General features: G+C 65.9%; 5 protein-coding genes across 5 annotated transcripts in view; 3 read left to right on the plus strand and 2 right to left on the minus strand.

Moving 5' to 3' along the window:
- Positions 1 to 3,070, minus strand: part of MNEG_2244 (hypothetical protein) — a gene marked incomplete at both ends in the record, with an annotated part of 5,928 nt that extends 2,858 nt beyond the window's left edge. Inside the window, one exon of the mRNA XM_014049277.1 lies at positions 1,309 to 3,070. Within this exon, the coding sequence (XP_013904731.1) occupies positions 1,309 to 3,070 (1,762 nt within the window). The remainder of the gene's footprint in view (positions 1 to 1,308) is intronic.
- Positions 3,071 to 5,713: 2,643 nt separating this feature from the next.
- Positions 5,714 to 7,759, plus strand: MNEG_2245 (STIP1 homology and U-box containing protein 1; the record flags this gene model as incomplete). Its single annotated transcript, XM_014049278.1, has 5 exons — positions 5,714 to 5,819; positions 6,181 to 6,339; positions 6,517 to 6,625; positions 6,924 to 7,413; positions 7,631 to 7,759. The coding sequence occupies 5 exons, from the start codon at positions 5,714 to 5,716 to the stop codon at positions 7,757 to 7,759; spliced, it is 993 nt and encodes a 330-aa protein (XP_013904732.1).
- A 2,871-nt stretch (positions 7,760 to 10,630) lies between these two features.
- MNEG_2246 (hypothetical protein) lies at positions 10,631 to 11,089 on the minus strand (the record flags this gene model as incomplete). Its single annotated transcript, XM_014049279.1, has 2 exons — positions 10,631 to 10,744; positions 10,976 to 11,089. The coding sequence occupies 2 exons, from the start codon at positions 11,087 to 11,089 to the stop codon at positions 10,631 to 10,633; spliced, it is 228 nt and encodes a 75-aa protein (XP_013904733.1).
- Positions 11,090 to 12,764: 1,675 nt separating this feature from the next.
- On the plus strand, positions 12,765 to 14,118 carry MNEG_2247 (hypothetical protein; the record flags this gene model as incomplete). Its single annotated transcript, XM_014049280.1, has 3 exons — positions 12,765 to 12,866; positions 13,318 to 13,700; positions 13,929 to 14,118. 3 exons carry the CDS (start codon positions 12,765 to 12,767, stop codon positions 14,116 to 14,118), a joined length of 675 nt encoding a protein of 224 aa, XP_013904734.1.
- A 1,040-nt stretch (positions 14,119 to 15,158) lies between these two features.
- Positions 15,159 to 19,391, plus strand: part of MNEG_2248 (WD repeat-containing protein 35) — a gene marked incomplete at both ends in the record, with an annotated part of 7,720 nt that continues 3,487 nt past the window's right edge. Inside the window, 12 exons of the mRNA XM_014049281.1 lie at positions 15,159 to 15,175; positions 15,301 to 15,400; positions 15,562 to 15,803; positions 16,063 to 16,152; positions 16,364 to 16,593; positions 16,748 to 16,938; positions 17,137 to 17,489; positions 17,738 to 17,872; positions 18,207 to 18,395; positions 18,561 to 18,699; positions 18,873 to 18,997; positions 19,207 to 19,297. Of these exons, the coding sequence (XP_013904735.1) occupies positions 15,159 to 15,175; positions 15,301 to 15,400; positions 15,562 to 15,803; positions 16,063 to 16,152; positions 16,364 to 16,593; positions 16,748 to 16,938; positions 17,137 to 17,489; positions 17,738 to 17,872; positions 18,207 to 18,395; positions 18,561 to 18,699; positions 18,873 to 18,997; positions 19,207 to 19,297 (1,902 nt within the window). The remainder of the gene's footprint in view (positions 15,176 to 15,300; positions 15,401 to 15,561; positions 15,804 to 16,062; positions 16,153 to 16,363; positions 16,594 to 16,747; positions 16,939 to 17,136; positions 17,490 to 17,737; positions 17,873 to 18,206; positions 18,396 to 18,560; positions 18,700 to 18,872; positions 18,998 to 19,206; positions 19,298 to 19,391) is intronic.

The following is a 19,391-nucleotide window of genomic DNA, read 5'->3' on the forward strand; positions in this document are numbered from 1 at the left end:
CCGCCGGCGACGCGCGCCCGCTGAGCCGCGCCGGCGCGCGCGCGAGCGGCGGCGGCGGGGGCAGGACCAGGGCGGGCGGCACGGCGCGCGCGCGCGGCGCGGCGGAGGATGCTGATGTAGCCGGCGCTGCGGGTGCGGCAAGTGGAGCGCTTCGCTGCTCAGCTGGGGCCGAGGGCAGCCGGGACGCGCGCTGTGCGGCGGAACCTGGCCGGCCGAAAGCCGGCCCCACGGATGCAGATGCAGACGAACCAGAGCCGGATGCGGCCGGGTGCTGCTGCTGCTGCTCAGTCGGCCCAGGCACCGGCGATCTGGGCAGCTCCCGCAGCAGGCGTGGCGTGCCGTTTGCCCTTGGGGCATGCTGCTGGGTAGGCAAGGGTGCTGCCCGCTGCTGCTGCTGCTGCTGCTGTTGCGGCCGGAGCTCCTCCTGATGCACAGCTGCAACCGGCGCTGCCGCAACAGGCGCCACAGCCAGCTCGCAGCCCGTGCTGTGGGGCCGCTCCCCCGAGCCGAGGGGCCGCTCCCCCGACGCCTTCGATGCGCCACCAACGCCAGCGCCGCTGCTCATGCCGAGCGCAACGAACGGCGCCGCGGCCGCGGGCGCAGCCTCTGCTAGCAGATGCCCAAAGGAGGCCTCCTCGCCCAAGCCGTCCGCAGACCGCTGGTGCTTGCCAGCGCATCGCCGCCGCTTGTCCGGTTGCACCGTCGGCCGCTGCTGCTCGTCATCCTGCTGCTGCTGCTGCTGCTGCTGCTGCTGCTGCTGTCGCGGCGATGGCGACGGCACCGGGAAGGCATCCTGCAGCGGCGCTGGCTGCGAGGCAGGCCGGGGCTCTTCGTGTGAGGGCACCCCTGGGTGGGCCGCAGCATGGGCTCCTCCAGACGCCACGCCCACAGCCGTTCCCTGGATGGCAGCTGGCTCCCCCTGCTGCGCCCACAGCGCCTGCCGCTGCTGCTGCTGCTGCTGCTGCTGCTGCTGCTCCTGCTGCCGCTGCACCCGCGCCAGCTGCTGCCGCTGCGCAACGGACAGCACGCCGTCGGCTGACTCAGCAACCTGTGAGCTGGCGGCTCGTGCGGCAGCAGGCGGTGAAGCTACCTCCTGCTTGCTTGCTGCACCTGCCTCGCTTCGCTCCTGCTGCATGCTCTGTTGTGCCTTCGGCAGCGTCGCTGGCGCTGCGGCTGTTTCTGCACGCCCGGGATCTTCAACAGGCTCCCGCAGAGCGTCGTCAACGCAAGCCCTGCTTGAATGTGACAGCTGGCTCGGCCCGTTCGCCGTCCCCGTCCCGCCGCCTGCGGCCGCCGAGGGCCCCCCACTGCTGGCCTCCTCCTGCGCAGCGGCCACGGGCCCGGCGCCCTGGCCCTGCGCTGTCTCTTGGCTGCCCGCGGTCAGGCAGGACTCCTCCTCAATCGGCGACAGCGCCCGCAGCCGCGCCTGAGAGCTGCTGATCGCCTGCCCTTCCGCCCGTGCCTCCGGCTCCGCCTCCGCCTCCGCGCTCGCGGCCGCTCCCTCCGGGCCCTGCGCGGGCGCGCCATCCCCGCGAGCTGCCTCGCAGCTGCCGCCCGCCACGGCGGTGGCCGGCAGCTGCTCGCCGCGAGCCGCCGGCGCCGCACGGGCGGCTGGACTTTCGGGGCTGCTAACAGTCACGGGCAGAGCCAGGCTTTGGGCCCCGGGCTGCAGCGCCGACGACACGCTGTGCTCCGGGCTCATGACCAACCCCCTCGCCTGGGCCGCAGCCCGCAGCCCGCATCCGGCGCCCCTGGCCAGCTTGACCGGCGTCGCCTGCAGAGAGCCGCCGCCGGCCCCCCCTGCAACGGAGCTGCCGCCAGATGGCTCACCAGCCGCCACAGCGCCGGTCGCCGCGGACACGACCGACCCCACAAGGACGTCGTCCGAGCACTGACGAACGAGCCCGCCCGCCGGCCGGCGTGCCGCGGCGGCCGCGGCCAAAGCGGCCCCCGGCGCCGCGTCTTCGCCCGCCGGCTGCGCCGGCTGCGGCTGCGGCGTGCTGGCGCGCGCGCCTGGCTCGCTGCTGGGCTGCGCGGCGCCGGCCGTCCCGACTGACCTGCCCGAGTCCTCCGCATCTAGGCCAGGCCCTCCCCCTGACCCTAGCAGGACGCCGCTGTCGGACTGCTGGTGCGCGCCAGCAGTCGGCGGCGAGAGCGCCCTGCTGGACAGCCGCCCATCGAGCGCTCCTGGCGGCGGGGGCGGGGCCCCGCGGGCGGCGGCGGCGTCTGCGCTCGCGCCCGACCCAAGGCCCACGGCGGGCGCAGAGGCTGCCAGGGGTGGCGGAGTGCTGGATGCGGCGCGGCCAGGCGTGCGGCCTGCGCCTGCATCCCGGCCAGCGGGCAGGTGTTTGGCCGCGCCTGCGTCCTCGGGAGGCCTGTTGGAGGGCTCGTTGAGCGGAGGCAGCCCAGGACGGGAGACAGCCACAGCCTGCTGCTGCTGCTGCTGCTGCTGCTGCTGCTGCTGCTGCTGCTGCTGCTGCTGCTGCTCAGCCTGTAACTGCTTCTGCTGCTGATCCTGTGCAAGTGCCGTATGTTGGTAGGCCCGCTTGCGCTCCTGAGCTGCTTGCGCAGTAGCCACGGCCGGCGCCGGCGACAGCTGCTCAGCGTGCTGCGCCTGTGCGCCTGGCTGCCGTGACGCCTGCATGTCCGCATGCTGAGGCAGAAGCTGCGATCCCGGCGGTCCGTGTTGCTGCCCCATGCCCCCCAGGTGCACCTGCTGCTGCGGCAGCTGCTGCCGCCGCTCCACAAGCTGCTGCGGCGGCGCCTCGCCCGTGGCCGCCGCCGCCCCGCCCGGCCCGCCCCGCTCGCCCGTGCGCGGCACGGCGTTTGTGGACAGCTGGTCCTGCTCTGGCGCGGCGGGCCGCGCCGCCTCGCCCGGGCGGCTGGCGGCCAGCACCCTGAACCAGCGATCCACTGCCGCCAGGTGCTCCTCGGCGCTGCGCGTCCGCGCGCCCCGCGCGCGCCTGGCGAGAAACCCCGGGCTCGCGGCCAGCAGGGGCGCGGGACCACGGACGTCGGGCTCGGCGTTCGCCGGGAGGGCGCCCGGCGCCCGCGAGGCCGCGCCAGCCATGCCTGAGGCCGCGGCCAAGGTGCTAGCAGCTGCGAGCCCTTGCGTCGCTGCCGAGGGCACCCCATGTGGCAGGCGCTCCATCAGAAGCTGCTTCGCAGGCCCCCCTGCAGAGGGTGCGCGCCGAGAGCCGGCCGCATTGCGGCGGGCGCCGGTCAGAGGCGAGCCTGCGGCGCTCGAGGGTCGGCCAGTCGCGCCCGACGTTCCCAGCGGCAACACTCGCCGCTGCGCAGCAACTTCGTCGGCCCCGCCGCAGCCGCCGCTGATGCTGCGGCGGCCGCCGGCGCCGGCGCTGTTGTCGCTGGCTGATGGGCCCGCGTCGGCCGGCCGCTTTGCTGCCTTGTCCGGCGTGCTGGCCACGCTGCTGCGCGGGCTGGCCAAGCCGCTCATCAGCAGGTCACCCCCCACCGGGCTCCCACTTGAGGCGCGCGCGCCGCTGCTGCCGCTGCTGCTGCTCGCGCCGCCGCCCTCACTGTCGGCGCTGCCGCCGCTGCCGCGTCTGCCGCCGCCCCTTGTCCCACGTTGAGAGGGCTGCGCGCCGGCAGCGAGCCCCGATGCAGTGCCTGCGCCGCCGCTGCCGCCGCCCCCGTCTGCGCTATCGCTGCTCCACCGCTCTACCCTCGCCAAGCGCCTGCCTTCCCGGCAAGCACGCGCGCTGCCGCCCCCAGACCCCTCGCCGCGCTGCTGCTTGTCCTGGTCGGCAGCTGCGTCCCGGCGCGACTGGGGGCCTGGCGACACTGCCACATCGCGCGCCGATGACTCCCTTTGAGGGAGCGGTGCCGGACTCTCCAACTGCACCCGCTGCGACCTACTCGTGCGCTCCGGCGACGCCACCTGGGGCGCCGAACCCGCAGCATCCCGCGAGCCGCGGCGCGCCGACCGGCGTGGTGGTGTGTGCGCCCTTCTTGGTGCGGCGGCCCCCGCCGCCTCTGGCACTCCCGCGGCTGCTGCTTCCGCGGCGCTCGCCGCCGAGCCGTCACGCGGCGGCTTGAAGGCGGCGGACTGCCCAAGGTCCAACGGAGGCTGGCGGAAGAGAGTGGCGATGTCTTCGACGAGAGAGGCTGTCTTCTCCTGCAGCTCCCGCACCTGCCGCTTGAGCACCTGGCGCAAGGCGCGGCCGAGGAGCGCGAAATCAGCGCAAACGTGCATCGCGGCAGTCCGGTCGCCAGAGGCGGGTGTGTGGCGCAATGCGCACGTGCTCGCGTCGAGTTTGGCTGCCGGGGGCTCGCCTTGTTGGTGGTCTTCAGCCGCTGAGCCTCAGCCGCTTCGGCCATGTGCTCGGTCTCCTGGGAGTCCTGCAGGTGCCTCCAGTTCTGCAGCAGCGCGCGGCTCAGGTCCCACATCCTCTGGTGGATGGTTTCATCCAAAATCACAGGTTGGGCAGCGGCGTCAACGTTGAAGAAAATCACAGCTATTGAACTTTGCATGTACTAAAACCTGCAAGCCATGGGACGCATGCAAGCCCAGGGCGAGGCCCCTGGGAGGGATTGCCACACCGGGCGCTACAGCCAGTGTGCACCCCACCTGCACAAACAAGCCGTCAGGCGGGGCGCCCAGGCCGACCAGCTCGGCCCAGTACACCTCAAAGCAGAGCTCCAGTACCGCCTGGTCGCGCTTGAGCTCGGCAGCCCTGGTGTTGTTCAGCGCGGCGAGCGCAGCAGCCTGCAGTCGGGTTCTGCACCGCTTGGCGGCATGGCGGCGGTTTGAACGCCCGGCTGTCGCGCGGCCCGCACCTGCGCCTGTAAAGGCTCTCGCTAGCCCTTTGGGTCGTGAATTGTGTATGGATGGCCTGCAGAAACAACGACGTGTGTGAGCGTCGTTGCGTCGCCATGCAGGCGCCCCATGCTTGCGGGTGCGAACAGCACCAAAACTGAGCTCACCTGCAGCTCGCGGTCCAGGTGTTGGGCCAAGCGGTGTGCGGCTCGATCGCCACGTCCGCCTCCCCATTGGCTTCGCAGAACGTGAGGAAGGTCCCGAACCAGCGCGAGCACGCCGACCGAGTCCCCACGTTCCTCCATCTGTCCCCCGCTAAACGCACTCACAGTTCATGTCCACCCACAGGCTTTATGTGATATATTGCTACATGCATCAATTGGATTTCAACATTTCAAACTTTACGGTGTGCGATCTGGCAATTTTGTACGTCAGTTCGGGAGTCCACAAGATGACCGCGTGGCTACAAACAATCATCATTGGTCATTAGCGGTTTGTTGGGATGCCTTTCTGAGAAGCGTTGCAGCCTGTTCAAATCGAGTGTCGTGAGCCAATTGTGTGAGATGTTTTGCCGCAAAGAGCTCAGGGCAGCTCCAGTGATTGTTCGCTGTACTCTCGCTCGTAAAGTTGGGAGCTTGGCAGTCGTCTGGGCCAGCAAAGGCGCTTAGGGCAGCAGCATTGCCTAGTACAGGTGGTGCGCCGACCACCCAGCTCGCGCTTGCACACACCCAGCATGCATGCACTCAATTGTCCGACACTTTCTTGAGGCGCCCACTGTCGCGCCGATTGTTGAGTACGCACGGTTTGTGAGGGGCAAGGCGACACTTCCGGCGGCAGCCCGTGGGCGTGTCAAGCCCGTGCAGCTGCTGCGCAGGCAGTCACGCAGCAGCTTGCGGGCCAGCAACAAGGCGCCGGCTAGGAGACCCCGCCGCGATGGGGGTGACGGCGGGCGAGAAACGGGCCGCGGAGGAGCTGCGCAAGGAGGGCAACGCCCTGTTCCAGCGCGGCAAGTACGCAGCCGCCTCGGAGCGATACACAGGTGGGGTGCCCCAAGTTGCATCCTGAAGGCGAAGCGGGCGTAGCATGCGCGCGCGGGGGCGGTGCAGGCAGCAGAACTGCTTGAGTCTCATGCCTGGTGGGTCATTGCTCACTCCCCGTGTTTGCAGGCGCACACATGCGCACACGCACACACGTACATACGCGCGCGCACACACACACACACACACACACACACACACACACACACACACAAACACACACACGCACTCATGCACTCGCGGACAAACGCACGCACACAAGCAGAGACACACACAAACACACACGCAAACCTATGAACACACACTTACAACACACACGCACGCACACACGCTTGCCTCAACCCTTCCTGCATCGCGCGCCAGAGGCCATCACCCTCGACCCGCAGAGCGCGTCGCTGTACGTGAACCGAGCCCTGTGCGCCAAGAAGCAGGCCGCGCCGGGCGCCTGGGAGCGCATACTGGAAGACGCGGAGAGGGCGCTCGCGCGCGAGCCCAACCACATGAAGGCAAACTACCTCTGCGGTGCGCGCAGTGCACATGACGATGGATCACGTCACCAGCCACAGCTGCGGTCACAGTGTTCTGCAACGCCCAACTGCATGTCCACGCATGTCCCACAAGGCGCGCCCTCTGCTGTCGCTCCTCACGTCCAAAGCTCGCATCACTGCCGCGCGCCCCGCCGTGCCCCCGCCCCTGTAGGCATGGCGCTGCGCGAGCTCGGCGGCGACCTGGGGAGGGCCATCAGGCTGCTGGAGCGCGCGCTGGAGCGGGCGCGGGAGCAGGATGACGCCATCAAGGACGAGATATGGTGGGGCCGCAGATGCATGGGGAGGGGGGCGAGGCATCTTCAGCGGGAGCACTGGCTGGTCATGAGCTGGCTGTGTGAGCCAGCCAATCGTGCGCAGGCGGCAGTGGTTGCGCAGAGGCCCTGCGGCATGTGGGGCAGATCGCACCCAATGGACATGGTGTGTGTTGCTCTCCTTTGGGGAGCCAGGAGACACCTCCACAGCACTTGCTCACAGCAACAACCTCAAGATGGCTCTAAATACGCCTTCTTGCATTGTTTTGAACTAGCGTGCACCCACACTCGCTTCATGGCCCTGCAGGAGGGAACTGGCAAAGGCCAACGACGCGTGCTGGCGGGAGGAGAGCGCGCGGCGGCGCAGCGAGGCGGAGGCCCTTCGCAGCCAGCTGCGCAAGCTGGCGGCAGTGGCAGCGGCGGTTTCATCCACGGGGGGCTTGTCGCAGCAGGAAAGCAGCGGCAGCGAGGACAGAGATGGGGCGGGGGCCAGCAGCGGCGCACAGGCTGGCGGTGGTGGCACGGATATGAGTGCTCGCAAGGCGGAAGGCAGCAGCAGCGCAGGCGCCCAGGAGCCGGGCAGCGCCGCAGCTGGCGTGGCGGGCTCCGCGGGGGCGGCCGAGGTCAATTGGGTGGCGTTGGACCGCGTCTTTGAGCGCGCCGCTCGTGCGGACACGCGCGGCGAGGTGCCCTCCGCTTTCACGTGCCCCCTGACGATGGAGGTCTTCCGCGACCCGGTGGTGTCTAAGAGCGGCCACACCTACGAGCGCGCGGCGCTGACCGAGCACATTGCCAAGGTGGGTACGCGCTGCAGGCTCTTCGGCCCCGCTGAGCGTCAAACTATGATCAGTGCAGAGCTGAATTCGCGCCTTGTTGGCTTGAGGGAGATGTGGCTGGCAACAGGGCGCAGGGGCGTGGGTGGTATTAGCTGTTCATAGCACTGCTGCAGGCAACACGGTCGCAAACCCCGCCTGCTGACATCCTGCTGGCGCTGCTGCCCTCACGCACGCCTAGGTCGGCGGGTGGGACCCCATCACGCGCATCCCCATGACGCTCGCGGACGTGCGGCCCAACATATCGATGCGCACCGCCGTCAGCGTCTACCTGGAAGAGCATGGGTGGGCCTGGCACGAGTGCTACTGAAGATGGGTCTGGCACGAGTGCTGCTGAGAATGCGCCGCTGGGATTGGCCTGTGTGCCCACCGGCCCACCTGTGGGGCTCGGACGAACAGCCTCCAGACTCCTCCAACCTGCGTGCGGCCCCCGTGCATGTTGCCGTTTCAAAACCCGGTGGGTTTACCTTGGGTTCGACAATCGGGGCGTCTCCGTTTGTCGCAGCGTGACGCTGTCATTCTGGCTTCGTGCACACCCCTCTGCTTTGTAGATGACGTTGGTGTGACACATCGTGTGAGTCCTGTCCAGTGAATCATCACTCCACACCATGGCTTGGCTTTTATGAATTTGCGGGATTGGTCGCCCATCCTGGCTGCCTGCATTCTGTTTTCCCATCGCACTAAGCAGTCCAAGAATCACACATCACTATGTACATGCTCATTGGTCAAGCTGTGCATGCAGGTTTTGTTGCAGTTGCTCAGAAAGCATATGTGCATGTGCCTGGCTCACACACGTGCTGGTTTCTGGAACACCCTCGTGTTCATTGGTCGGCGGCTTGTGTTGAGTTGCATTGCATTCGGTTACTGTAAGGAGCTCTCACAGTTGAAGTGGTCTGGGCAGCCCGTGCATGCACAAACTCCTTGCTGCTGTGAAAAATGCGTCCCATAAAAGAAATTATGAGAGAAAAAGGTCAATGCAGACGCAAACCCGGAGAAAACATCATCACGGGGTTTCATGGTTTGGCTGCAGTCTACGACGGTCCGCAAAAGGAAAAGCTCAGGGGGCCCGAACCCTGGTGGGCGCTGGCCGGGCGCGTGCGCTGACGAGGAGTGCCGCCGGGACATCGCCGTCCAGCCGCGCGGCGGCTGGCGAGCAGTGGCAGACACAGGTGACGCCCTGGATCAGACTCCACACACCAGCAGACAGTTGAGGTCAGATGCGGCAGACCAGGTCGAGCTCCTTGATGTCGAAGTTGAGCTTGAACCCGCTGCTCGTCTGCCCGGACAAGTCGAGCTGCATAGACGCGGAGACGTCCGCCGCAGCCTTGGGGGATGGGGGTTGGAAAATGCGGTAGGCCGGGCGAGGGACGCTTGGGTTTGGGAGTGGAGGGACCGGGATGCACCTGTGATGCAAAAAGGGATGCAAGCACGGAAGCTTTCGCTGCAACATGGCTCATCTGCCTGCTGCTTTGCATGCAGCGAACACTGCTGCTGCTCAAGCACCCTTCCGTGTGCAGCAGACACTCGGTCAGCTCGCGACGCACCTCGATCCCGATTTTTGCGCCGCGCATCCGCCTCCAAGGGAAGACTGCCTTGCGCCAAGGCAAGGCGCCCGGCTGCGTCAACGCGGCACTCGCATCCCCTCCGAGCGCCAGCGTCAGCCGCGGCTTGTGGACCGGCTGCCCCAGGCGCCACTCTGCCGCCAAGACGACGGAGCCGATTGGGAGCGGGAGGATGTGGCTGCGTCGATGGGGCAAAGGAATGGTGCGTGGAGCGACAACACGGGGACAGACGTGAGTCACTTGGAGGAGGCGCTCTGGCTTTGCAACAAGGCTGCTTTCAGGAGAGGCATCCATAGGCTACGCCCCGCCCGCAGCTTGCAACCCCGTCTGCAGACCTGCTGCGATTGAGCCGTGCTCATGTCCGAACAAAGAACAGCTCGCACCAACGGCGGCTCACCGGTATTCGAGCGACTTGCGCGAGACGTGGCAGTGGAACGCGCCCTGTGCGCGGCCAGTCGACGGACGAGGGCGAAGATTGCAGAGCGCTGCGCGGGTTCAAACCTCCAAATACACAACAGGACGGACTCGTGCCTGTCAGCAATACGCAAAAAGGGCGTCGCAAGCGGCGGCATGCGCAAACGCTCGCTTGCAGCCGCCGCCGCCCACATTGAACAGCGTTTCCCTTGTGCTGAAGGTTATGAAGCGCTCGAGCGTGCGCGGGTTGACGGCTGCTGTTGCAGTGAACACCTGCGCGTGTCAGCAGCGCGCAGCACGACACAATTGGGGCGCCTCTTGCCCCATCGCAAACGGACCGGCAGCGCCCTGCAGTCCGCATGTAGGCGAGGCGCAGCGCAACTCCGCCTTCAAGCCCTGCAAGGCAGAGGCCTTGTCATAAGCCCACCAATGGCGCCACTCGTATGGACTTGATGAGTTTCACATAGTCTGGGAAAGCCCCACAATAGGCCACGGCCACGTTGCCGGTGTTGTAAGCGTTTTGCGGGACGGGAGGGCCGGTCGCTGCGGAGTTTGGGCCCATCGGGTGCTGCTGGGAGCCCCACTGCTGCTGCCGCTGCTGGTGCCTCTGCTGCTGCTGCCTCTGCTGCTGCTGCCTCTGCTGCGGCTGCCTCTGCTGCTGCTGCCTCTGCTGCTGCTGTCTCTGCTGCTGCTGCCTCTGCTGCTGCTGAGACCCGCGGCGCTGCTGGGCTGCCTGTTGCTCTTCCCGCTGCTGCTGGTGCTGCTGGGGGTACCCACGGCGCTGCTGCAGCTCCTGCTGGGCTGGGCACTGCTGCGCATTGACATTACGGATCTCATCATCATTCAACGGCGCAGTGGCCACAGCGCCACCACCACCCCAGCCCCAAGGCATGCCTGCCGCCAAGTGTCCGACAGCAGGGCACAGACTGGCCGGACAAGGCCGACGTGGAGAGGGGGTCCAATGGCGACCAAGGCCTTGTTGCGGGTTCTAGAAGGAGATTCTGGGCTATGCTTCACCTATTGCACCGCGTGCTGTGCAGATAACAAGAGTCAGCCTGGGGGCGGCACGAACCGCAATCGATGTCGGTCACTGTGAGATCGCCGGAACGTATTTTCCATCTTGTGGCTCTTGTAGACGCTTAAAGTGGTCGTTGAAACTTATTTGTGGGAGGCATGAGAGCCCAAGGTCCAGCAGACGAGTGCAATCAGATGCGGCAGACCAGGTTGAGCTCCTTGACGTCAAAGTTCAGCTTGAACCCGCTGCCCGCCTGCTCGGAGTTGAAGTCGTGCTGCATCGACACGGAGGCGTCCGCCGCAGTCTTGGGGGGATGGGAAGTGGTGGATGCGGTATGCCAAGCGCGAGGCATTAGTGCATTGGGGTTTGGGAGTGGAGGGACAGGGATGCACGCATGATGCAATACGGGCTGCAAGCATGGCGGTTCTTGCTGCAACATGGCTCAAGTGTGTCAATGCGTTGCATGTGCTGTCATTTGCTGCCACCCCAGCATCCGTCCGCCTGCAGCCAGCCAGGCCGTCAGCTCGCAACCCACCTCGATCCCCACTTGCATGCCGCGCTTCCGCCTCCACGGGAAAATCGCCTTGCGCCATGATATGGCGCCCGGCCTCATCACCGCGGCGCCCGCATCCCCGCCGAGCGCCACCATCAGCCGCGGCTTGTGGACCGGCTGTCCCAGGCGCCACTCTGCCACCAGGACAACAGAGCCGACCCCAGCAATCGGGAGCGGGAGGTTGTTGCTGCGTGGGGTGGCCGAGGGGGCGGGCGGGGCGACGGAAAGGGGACAGGCATGAGGAGGGCGCTCCGGCTTTGCAGCAAAGCTGCGTCTAGGCAAGGCGCCCAAAGCCTACGCCCCGCGCGCAATTCACCACCCCATGTGCAGGCGCAGCCTTCTCGAGGCCTGGGTGCTCGAGCCCCTTACACCTCGCACCAAAGGCGCCTCACCGGTATTCCAGCGACTTGCGCGCCACATGGCAGATAAACGCACCCTGTCCACGGCGCGACAAGAAAAGGGCTCAATTGCAGAGCGCTGCGCCGGTTCGAAGCAAGAGGGCTCATGCCTGACCAGGTCTCGGTCAGCATAAAATATACTGTGCAACGCAAGCAGCGGCGTGCATACACGCAGGCTTGCAGCCGCCGCCATTCACATTGAACAGCGTCTCCCTTGTGCTGAAGGTGATGAAGCGCTCGAGCGTGCGCGGGTTGACGGCTGCTGTCGCCGTGAACACCTGCGCGTGTGAGCAGCGCGCAGCACGACACGATTGGAGCCCCTCTGGCCCCATTTCTGACAAACGGGCAGCACAGCGCAGTATGCAACTAGACGAGCCACAGTTCAACCCCGCCTTCAAGTCCTGAAGGGCATAGACGTTGTCAGAAGCCCACCAATGGCGCCACTCGTATGGACTTGATGAGCTTCACATAATCTGGGAAAGCCCCATAGTAGGCCACGGCCACGTTGCCGGCGTCGTATGCATACCGCGGGACGGGGGGCCCGGCTGCTGCGGCAGGGTTTGTGCCCGGCTGCTGGGAGCCCCAATGCTGCTGCCTCTGCTGCTGCTGCCTTTGCTGTTGCTGCTGCTGGGACCCGCGGCGCTGCTGGGCAGCCTGCCGCTCTTCCTGCTGCCGCTGGTGCTGGGGGTACCCACGGCGCTCCTGCAGCTCCTGCTGGGATGGGCGCTGCTGCGATTCGACAACATGGTTGTCATCATCAACTGACGGCGCAGCGGCCCCGGCGCCACCACCACCCCAGCCCCACGGCATGCGTGCCCCCAACTGTCCAACAGCAGAGCACAGACTGGCCAGCACAACGCCAGTGCTGCGTGGCGGCAAAGCCCAATGGCAACTGGAGGCTTGTGGTGTATGATAGGACGGGAAATTGGGAACTAATTATGATATGTCGTCTTGCGCAGGTCCGCAGGTTCAGCCTGGGGGAAGCACACGGACCGCGAGACTGTTAGATCACCCCTGCTGAAGTGGAACAATGGCAAGCCCTTGGAATGAAGAATGTGCTTCGATATGCACGCTTCAAGAATGCATGCCGGCAAGCTACCCACGGTGACAGAGTGGTCACCTTGCGAGATCTCCGGCATTTACGGTATTCTTAATCGTGTGAATGTTGTAGATGATTGTGGTGGTGACTTATTTATCCTGAGCGACATAAGAGCTTCAGATCCCCTCCCTGGCGTCCACGTTTGACCCGCGCCGCGAGACCGTGCATTCCCTTGCTGTTAGGTATTTTAGATATGAAGTGGAGTGATGATGAGGGCGTCGGCGTAGCATCAGGCCCCAAAGGCAGCGTGCTGGCAGAGCGGCATGCACGAGGCATGCTTGCTGCACGGTCGCGCGGCGCAGGTCGTGGCGTGGCTGCGCCGATCCGCTTCCCCACCAATGAAGAGGTCGTGAAAGCCCTGCAGGAGCGCGTGGAGGTATGCAGCTGGGCTTGCCGTTTTCATACTACGCCTGTCATTGATTGCGGTCGCGCTCAGCCCTCGCAGGGGAGTCTGTGCGCTGCAGCAGCAGTCCGCCTGGTGACCTCATACATCCCCTTACTTGCCGCTCCACGAGTGCAGCAAACGGTGGACCTGTGCGAAAACTATCGGCACGCTCTCCTGTACATGCTTTTCGTGGGCGTGTACTTCGTAGTGTTATACTTCCAGGCGAGTCTGTTGGACCCTCATCAATGATCAACGCAGCAGGCCCCGGGGAGCCCACAAGCTGTGCAGCAGGCGCGCTGCAGGCGGCGCTCCTTGAACTTGACGGTTGACGCCGTGATCAACTCTGCGCTCGGGAGCTGTTGCAGCAGCTCGCGCCGGCACAAATCACATCAGGCAGCGCTGACGGCGACGGGGCAACGCTCCCACCCCGGAATCCGCGCAGGCAAGCTCCTTTCAGTCGGCCGGCGTCGTGGCCACCCTGCGCCGCGCGCTGCTGGACGACCCCTCCTCCAACAGCCTCACGTTCTCATCAGAAGACCAGGTCCTCGCTTACATCGGGAACCGCGCAGTCCGGCCGGTCTTCACAGACCCGGTCTGCGGCGACGGCCAGTGCGAGGCGCCCTGGGAATTCCCCGCGTGGGGCCCCTTCGGCTGCCGCGCGGACTGCGGCGTGCAGCCAAACGTGACGCACGTGCTGGTGGCCGTCACGGGGGACTTTGTGGGACACGCGACGCTCAGCCCGCGGCTGCTGATGCAGGGGGTCAGCTGGAACCTGTGCCTGGACGACGCGCAGCGGCGCAAACGCGGGGAGACCGACCTCTGCTGGTGAGGTTTTGGGTGCCTCGTTCCGGCCTGCAAGGTCCGCCGGCCAAATTCGCAGCCGCTGCGTCGGTTGCGGCGACGCATCGACTGCGGACGGGCGTGCTGAAGGCGGAGCGGCGACCGTGGGCCCGCCGCCTGCAGCAGGGTGGCAATCTGGTCGCCCCGTGGTGCACCTGCATTTTGATATGAGCTCGCCTGCCAAAATTTCCCTCCCTGCGTTTGCCCACTCAGGTTTGAGGAGGACCAGTCTTTCAGCCAGTACCAGGAGACACAAATCCAATCAGTCAGCCTGGTGCCGGGCTCATGGTACGTACGCGTGCTGGGCGACTTTGCCGGGCGTGTCAGCGGCGCCATATACGACGCGACGGTCGAAAACGCCCCGCAGCGAATGACCGTGCAGGTGCGGTTGGAAGCTGCGTGACTCTGGGGGCTGCGTGGGTGGTGTGTAGTGCGGGACAGACGCGGGAGCGCTGCAGCTGCCGAAGCAGCGGCAACGGGAGCGTGCCGGCCAGCACCGCGAGCTGCACCCGCCCGCCAGCTTTCTGGTCGGCGGCCTTGCGTGCGCAATGCTGTGTGGGGCAGCAAGGGGCCAGGTGAATGACGATTGCGTCCGCTCATCTCCACGATTACGTGCACCTGAAGACAATTACGTGCGTGCACCTGAAGCCTCAAACCCTCAATCACATGATAACCCACACGACCGCAGCCCGAGTGGGAGTCTTGCCAAGCCAAGCGATCGGCAGCAGCGGCAGCGGCCCTCAGCAGCCGGGGCGGTGCGGCTGCGATCTCGCGGCGGCTGCATGAGGCGTACGGGAAGCTCAGAGACGTGCACGGGAGTGAGGGGGCAAAGGACTTGTTTGAGCGTGCCCTGGTGGATGCATCACGACGAGCCGCAGACCGCGGCCATGGAAGCGGCAAGGAGGGGCGGCGGCGCTGATCATGAGAAGCGGCCGGGCCGGTGTGAAAGATGCCTGCTTTCCAGTGCTTCTTCACTTGTGCTGGCTGTAATCTGTGTATGGTAACGTATGTAAATACTCCTGGCTGACAACCCTTAGGATACGTTCAGGCTGCATTTCATGTGTGTGCTGCAGGTGCGGGTCTGCCTGTCTTGATTGACGGTATGCTGGTATGTGGGCAGCGGGCTGCCTGATGCCGATGGTGGTCGTAGGCACAAGGTGTGACAACCGCAAGTACAGCTTGTGTGTTGCACGAGAGCACGCACGCCGTACCCTATCATAGAGGATATGTTGCGTATTGCATCTGCATCTCAATCTTTTCAACGATGAAAGCGCCGTGATGTGTGCCCAAGTCAAACAGAGATGATCTGAGTGGGGCGCAGCCGCACGGATTGCCTTTGAGTTCTTTGAAAGTTGCGCTTGTTTTATCTCAAGCGTCCTGAGAGCGACACGGGGCGCGATCTTGACCCCTCGCTTGCGGGACACCAGACTCTCGCTTGCCACAATGTTTGCGTTCTTGAGGTGAGCAAGCGTAGACAACCGTTAGAATATCATATGTGCGAGCACTGCCTTCGCCTTGCAATTCAGCCACATGTCCAACACCCCTGATCACGCCACGCCGACGTGCACGCATGCTGCCGCTGCAGCAAGAAGATCGCCATCCCAAACGGCGTGCGGCTGCGATGCGTCGCGTGGGACAAGGACCAGGGATGGATCGCATGTGGAGGCGAGAACGGCATGCTCAAGGTGAGGCGGCTGTTTGCAGGCCAGCCTACCGCACGTGCGCCGCTGTCGCACCCATACAAACGCATGCAGAGCGGAACTCTTGAGGTCCCATAAGAAGGACCTAGCTACCGGACAGACGCCGCAGCTGGCGCTCCATAACACTGGTTCCATGGCTGGAACAGGTCCTGCGGCTGGAAGGCGCTCCCAGGCGCGGCGGCGATGCGAAGGCTGCGGCGCCGCCCAGCCACGGGGCGGCCGCGGCGGGCGGCGGCGCCGCCGCCGCCGGGGCGCTGTCGATGAACCAAAACTTGGAAGGGCACAGCGGGGCCGTGACGGGTGTGGCGTGGAACGGACCGTACCAAAAGCTGGCCAGCAGCGATGAGGGCGGGCTCATCATCGTGTGGGCGCTGCAGGACGGCGCCTGGTTTGAAGAGATGGTGAATAACAGGCGCGCCGGGGCCCCGGGGGCCCGCGGGCGGGGAGAACGAGGGAGGGCGAGAGCGGGGACGTGCGCATGTGCGTTTGGCGCGGGTTCAATTCGACGAGGGACGGCAGGCCGTGGGTGGCGGTGGGTGTGGGTGCAGCTGCGATCAGGTTTGTTGCGGCGCCTGCAAATGCACAGGTGCGGCACGCGGCAGCGAGGGGAGGTCAACGACCACGCCGCCGGCGGGTTGCTGTCGCAGGAACAAGAGCTTCGTGCGCGACATGCGTTGGACGCCCGGCGGCGAGAAGATCTGCATCGCCTACGACGATGGCGCCGTCATCGTCGGCAGGTGACGACGCAGCCAGCGCCCGCGCCCCCGCGCGCCTGCGCGCGGCCTTTTTTTCGCGCCGTCCGCGTCCGGACGTCGGCAAGGGTCCGCCGCCACAGCGGCTGCTGGCCACTTGCAGATGCTTCCGGGTGTAAGCTCTTCCGACAGCGAGCTCAGGATTGCCAATTCCAAAGGTGGCGCGACTTGATGCGCTTGAAACTGGTCCCCGCAGTGTGGACGGCAACCGCCTTTGGGGCAAGGACCTGGGCATGGGGCTGTCCCTGGTGGAGTGGAGCGCAGACGCGCGGCTGATCCTGTTCGGGACGGCTGGCGGCGAGTGCCACGCGTACGACGCGAGCGGCAACGCGGTCGGCAAGGTGCCGCTCTACTGCAACGAAGGATACGGGGGTGAGCGCGCGGCTCCGGGCGGGCGCTGCGAGCGGGCCGTGCGTTTGGCTGCGGGTGGGCGCCGGTGGGCCTGTGTGCGCGCATGTTATTAGGAGAGAGGGTGTTGCATGTAAACGATGCACGCAGTACTGCACCATGCAGGTTGTCCCGTGCAACTACACCATCTGGCTGCCTACCTACAGGATTGCTGCCCTCGCATTTCCAACAGGCAATCCGCGCTTGGTTGCTGTCGAGTGGTACGACGGCGGCGGCGGGCCCCACGCGGCCGGCGCGCCCGTGCTGGCGTTGGCCCTCGAGAACGGCCGCCTGCAGCTGATGGCGCACGAAGCGGACGACGGCGGCGTGTGCGTCGACACGGGCATGCGCGTGCGCGGTGCCAAGTGGAGCTCAGACGGCATGGTGGGCGCGAGACGCGCCCGGTTGCGGCGCTGCTGCGGCTAGGTTAGGGGGCCGGTGCTCCCGCCGCGCGGTGTGGCTCGTCTTGCAACAAGAGTGCCAGCATTGATCAAGTCGCAGCCCTTTGTTTGGTGGCTGTTATTTCCAATGCACACGTTGTTGGTGATCGAAAGCTCTGCTGCAATCGTTGTTGCTCGCCAGGCGCTCGCGGTGTGGGGCATGCAGCTCGTCGCGTCAGGGCCCGACGCCGGCCGGGAACCGTGGCTGCTGCAGCTCTACTCCCCGTCTGGCGAGCACCTGCGCACGCTGCGCGTCCCCGCGCCGCCCGGCGGCGGCGGCGGCGCGGGCGGCGGCGGCGGAGGCATCTCGGGCGCCACGTGGGAGGGGGGCGGCCTGAGGGTGGCGCTGGCTGTGGAGGCGTCGGTGCTGTTTGCCAGCGTGCGGCGCGACCACCTGTGGGGCTACTTTGGCAGCACGCTAGCTTACACGTTTGTGCGGCCGGACCGGCCGCAGGAGCACTGCGTGGTGTTTTGGGACACGCGCAGCAACAGCAGGTGGGGAGCCGGCAGCTGGGGAGGCGGCCGGGGTCGACTGGTGGGCCGCCACGGGTGCACTTGTTTGTGCGCAGCAGGCACGGGTTTGCGATGGTGCAGCTTAAAGGTGCGTGCCTTGAAGATTGTTTTGTGGAGTGACGGGGGGCCTCGGTGTTGGTGCTGGCATCAGCAGTGCACCCTCTTGCATGGATATGCTCTGCGGAGACGATACATTATCATTGCCACCCCTCACCAACCCTCACCCCAAGGTACGCCAAATTTGTGCGCCGCCTGGTGGGCATGCGCGCCGCGGGCGACTTTGCCGTGCTGGCGACACGAGGCGACGCGCCGGGGGAGCACGTGCTGATACTGTGCAACGCCATAGGCAGCCCCGTAGACAGCAGGTGCGCGCACCACAGGGCGTCGTCTGGGGCTGCGCCTGCAAAAGCACAAAAACAAAAGTTTGACCAGGCGTACGCTATTTGACCGACAAGTGGTGCAGGCTGTCTCTTATCTCACTGCCTCTACAAGCGTTGCTTGCTTCTTTCGAAACCTGGCCATCCTTGCATACACGCACTTTTGCCCACATGCGCACCCCCGCTGCCACTCGCCACCACGCGTCCTGCTGCTGCTCCGAAGGTACATTGACCATGAGCCCAAGCATCTGTGCATCACAGACACCCACGTCATTGCAGCAAGTGGGTGATACCTTTGCGCCTCCATTCGCTGCGACTGCAGCGGGTGGCTGCAGCTACAGCTTCAGCCGCCGCAGCTACCGGAGCTGCCGCTGCTGCTGCCGCTGCTGCTGCCGCTGCTGCCGCTGCTGCTGCCGCTGCTGCTGCTGCTGCTGCCGCTGCTGCTGCCGCTGCTGCTGCCGCTGCTGCTGCCACTGCTGCTGCTGCTGCTGCTGCTGCTGCTGCTGCTGCTGTTGCTGCTGCTGCTGCTGCTGCTCCTCTATGTTCTTCTTGCACCACATGCTTGGGAAACCATGGCAGCATCTCAGCTCATCATTAAATGCACGCTGCGCTAGCTGTGAAACTCCACCCCGTCCTCCCCAGGCGACGAGCTCGTCTTCACGTGGCACTTTCGCAGCAGCTTCTCAAAGCTGTCGCCGGCGGAGTCCGCGGCCGCGGCGGCCAACGTGGGCCCCGCAGCGGCGGGTGCGGCAGGCAGCCAGGCACGTGAGGCGCGCGACCGCATCATGAGCATCGACGACCCTTCCACCCACATGGTGCGCTGGCAGGGCACCCCTTTGACAGTAGAACCCAGTATATGCATGTTTCAAAGGCAGCAGCCTGAGGGCAGCAGCCAGCCGTGACAACGTGCGTCAACCCAATGGAAATGGACCTGGCGCCCTCAACAAACGGCCGATTCACCCCATGCACCATCACCACACACGCGCAGCCGCCGGACGCGTTCAAGGCCCCCCGAGGTGGCGCGGGCGCGAGCGCCGACCCCGTGGCGGCGGTCGCGGCCAGCAACAGCTGCCTGGTGGTGGCGCGCTCCTCGGGGGTCGTGTACCGCTACAGGTGTGTGGGGCCGCTCGAAGGGATTTTCCAAAGAGGGGCCAATCAACCATTCAGATCTTGGGAGTGCCAGCATAGGCGTGTGTGCAAGGGCAATTCTAACGCTTACTCAGCCCTCTTGTGCACCCTGGTCCCGGGAAGGTGCGGGGGATCCGTTGTCACAATTCAACCGCCTGTTCTTCTTGTACTGGGTCGCCGCTCGCCGCGCGCAGCCTGCCCGGCCTGGCGCTCGAGGCGCAGCACCTGCTGCGCTGCCGCCCGCACCGCCTGGCGCTGAATTGCGACAGCGCAAAGCTGGGCGTCGTCGACTTTGGGGGCGCGTTTTCTATTCTCGACATGGCGCCCACCCAGCCGCAGCCGCCGGCGGCGCCCGCCGACGGCGGCAGGCCGACAGCGG

Source organism: Monoraphidium neglectum (genome assembly GCF_000611645.1).
Source record: "Monoraphidium neglectum strain SAG 48.87 unplaced genomic scaffold scaffold00247, whole genome shotgun sequence".
Classification (NCBI taxonomy): Eukaryota; Viridiplantae; Chlorophyta; class Chlorophyceae; order Sphaeropleales; family Selenastraceae; genus Monoraphidium; species Monoraphidium neglectum.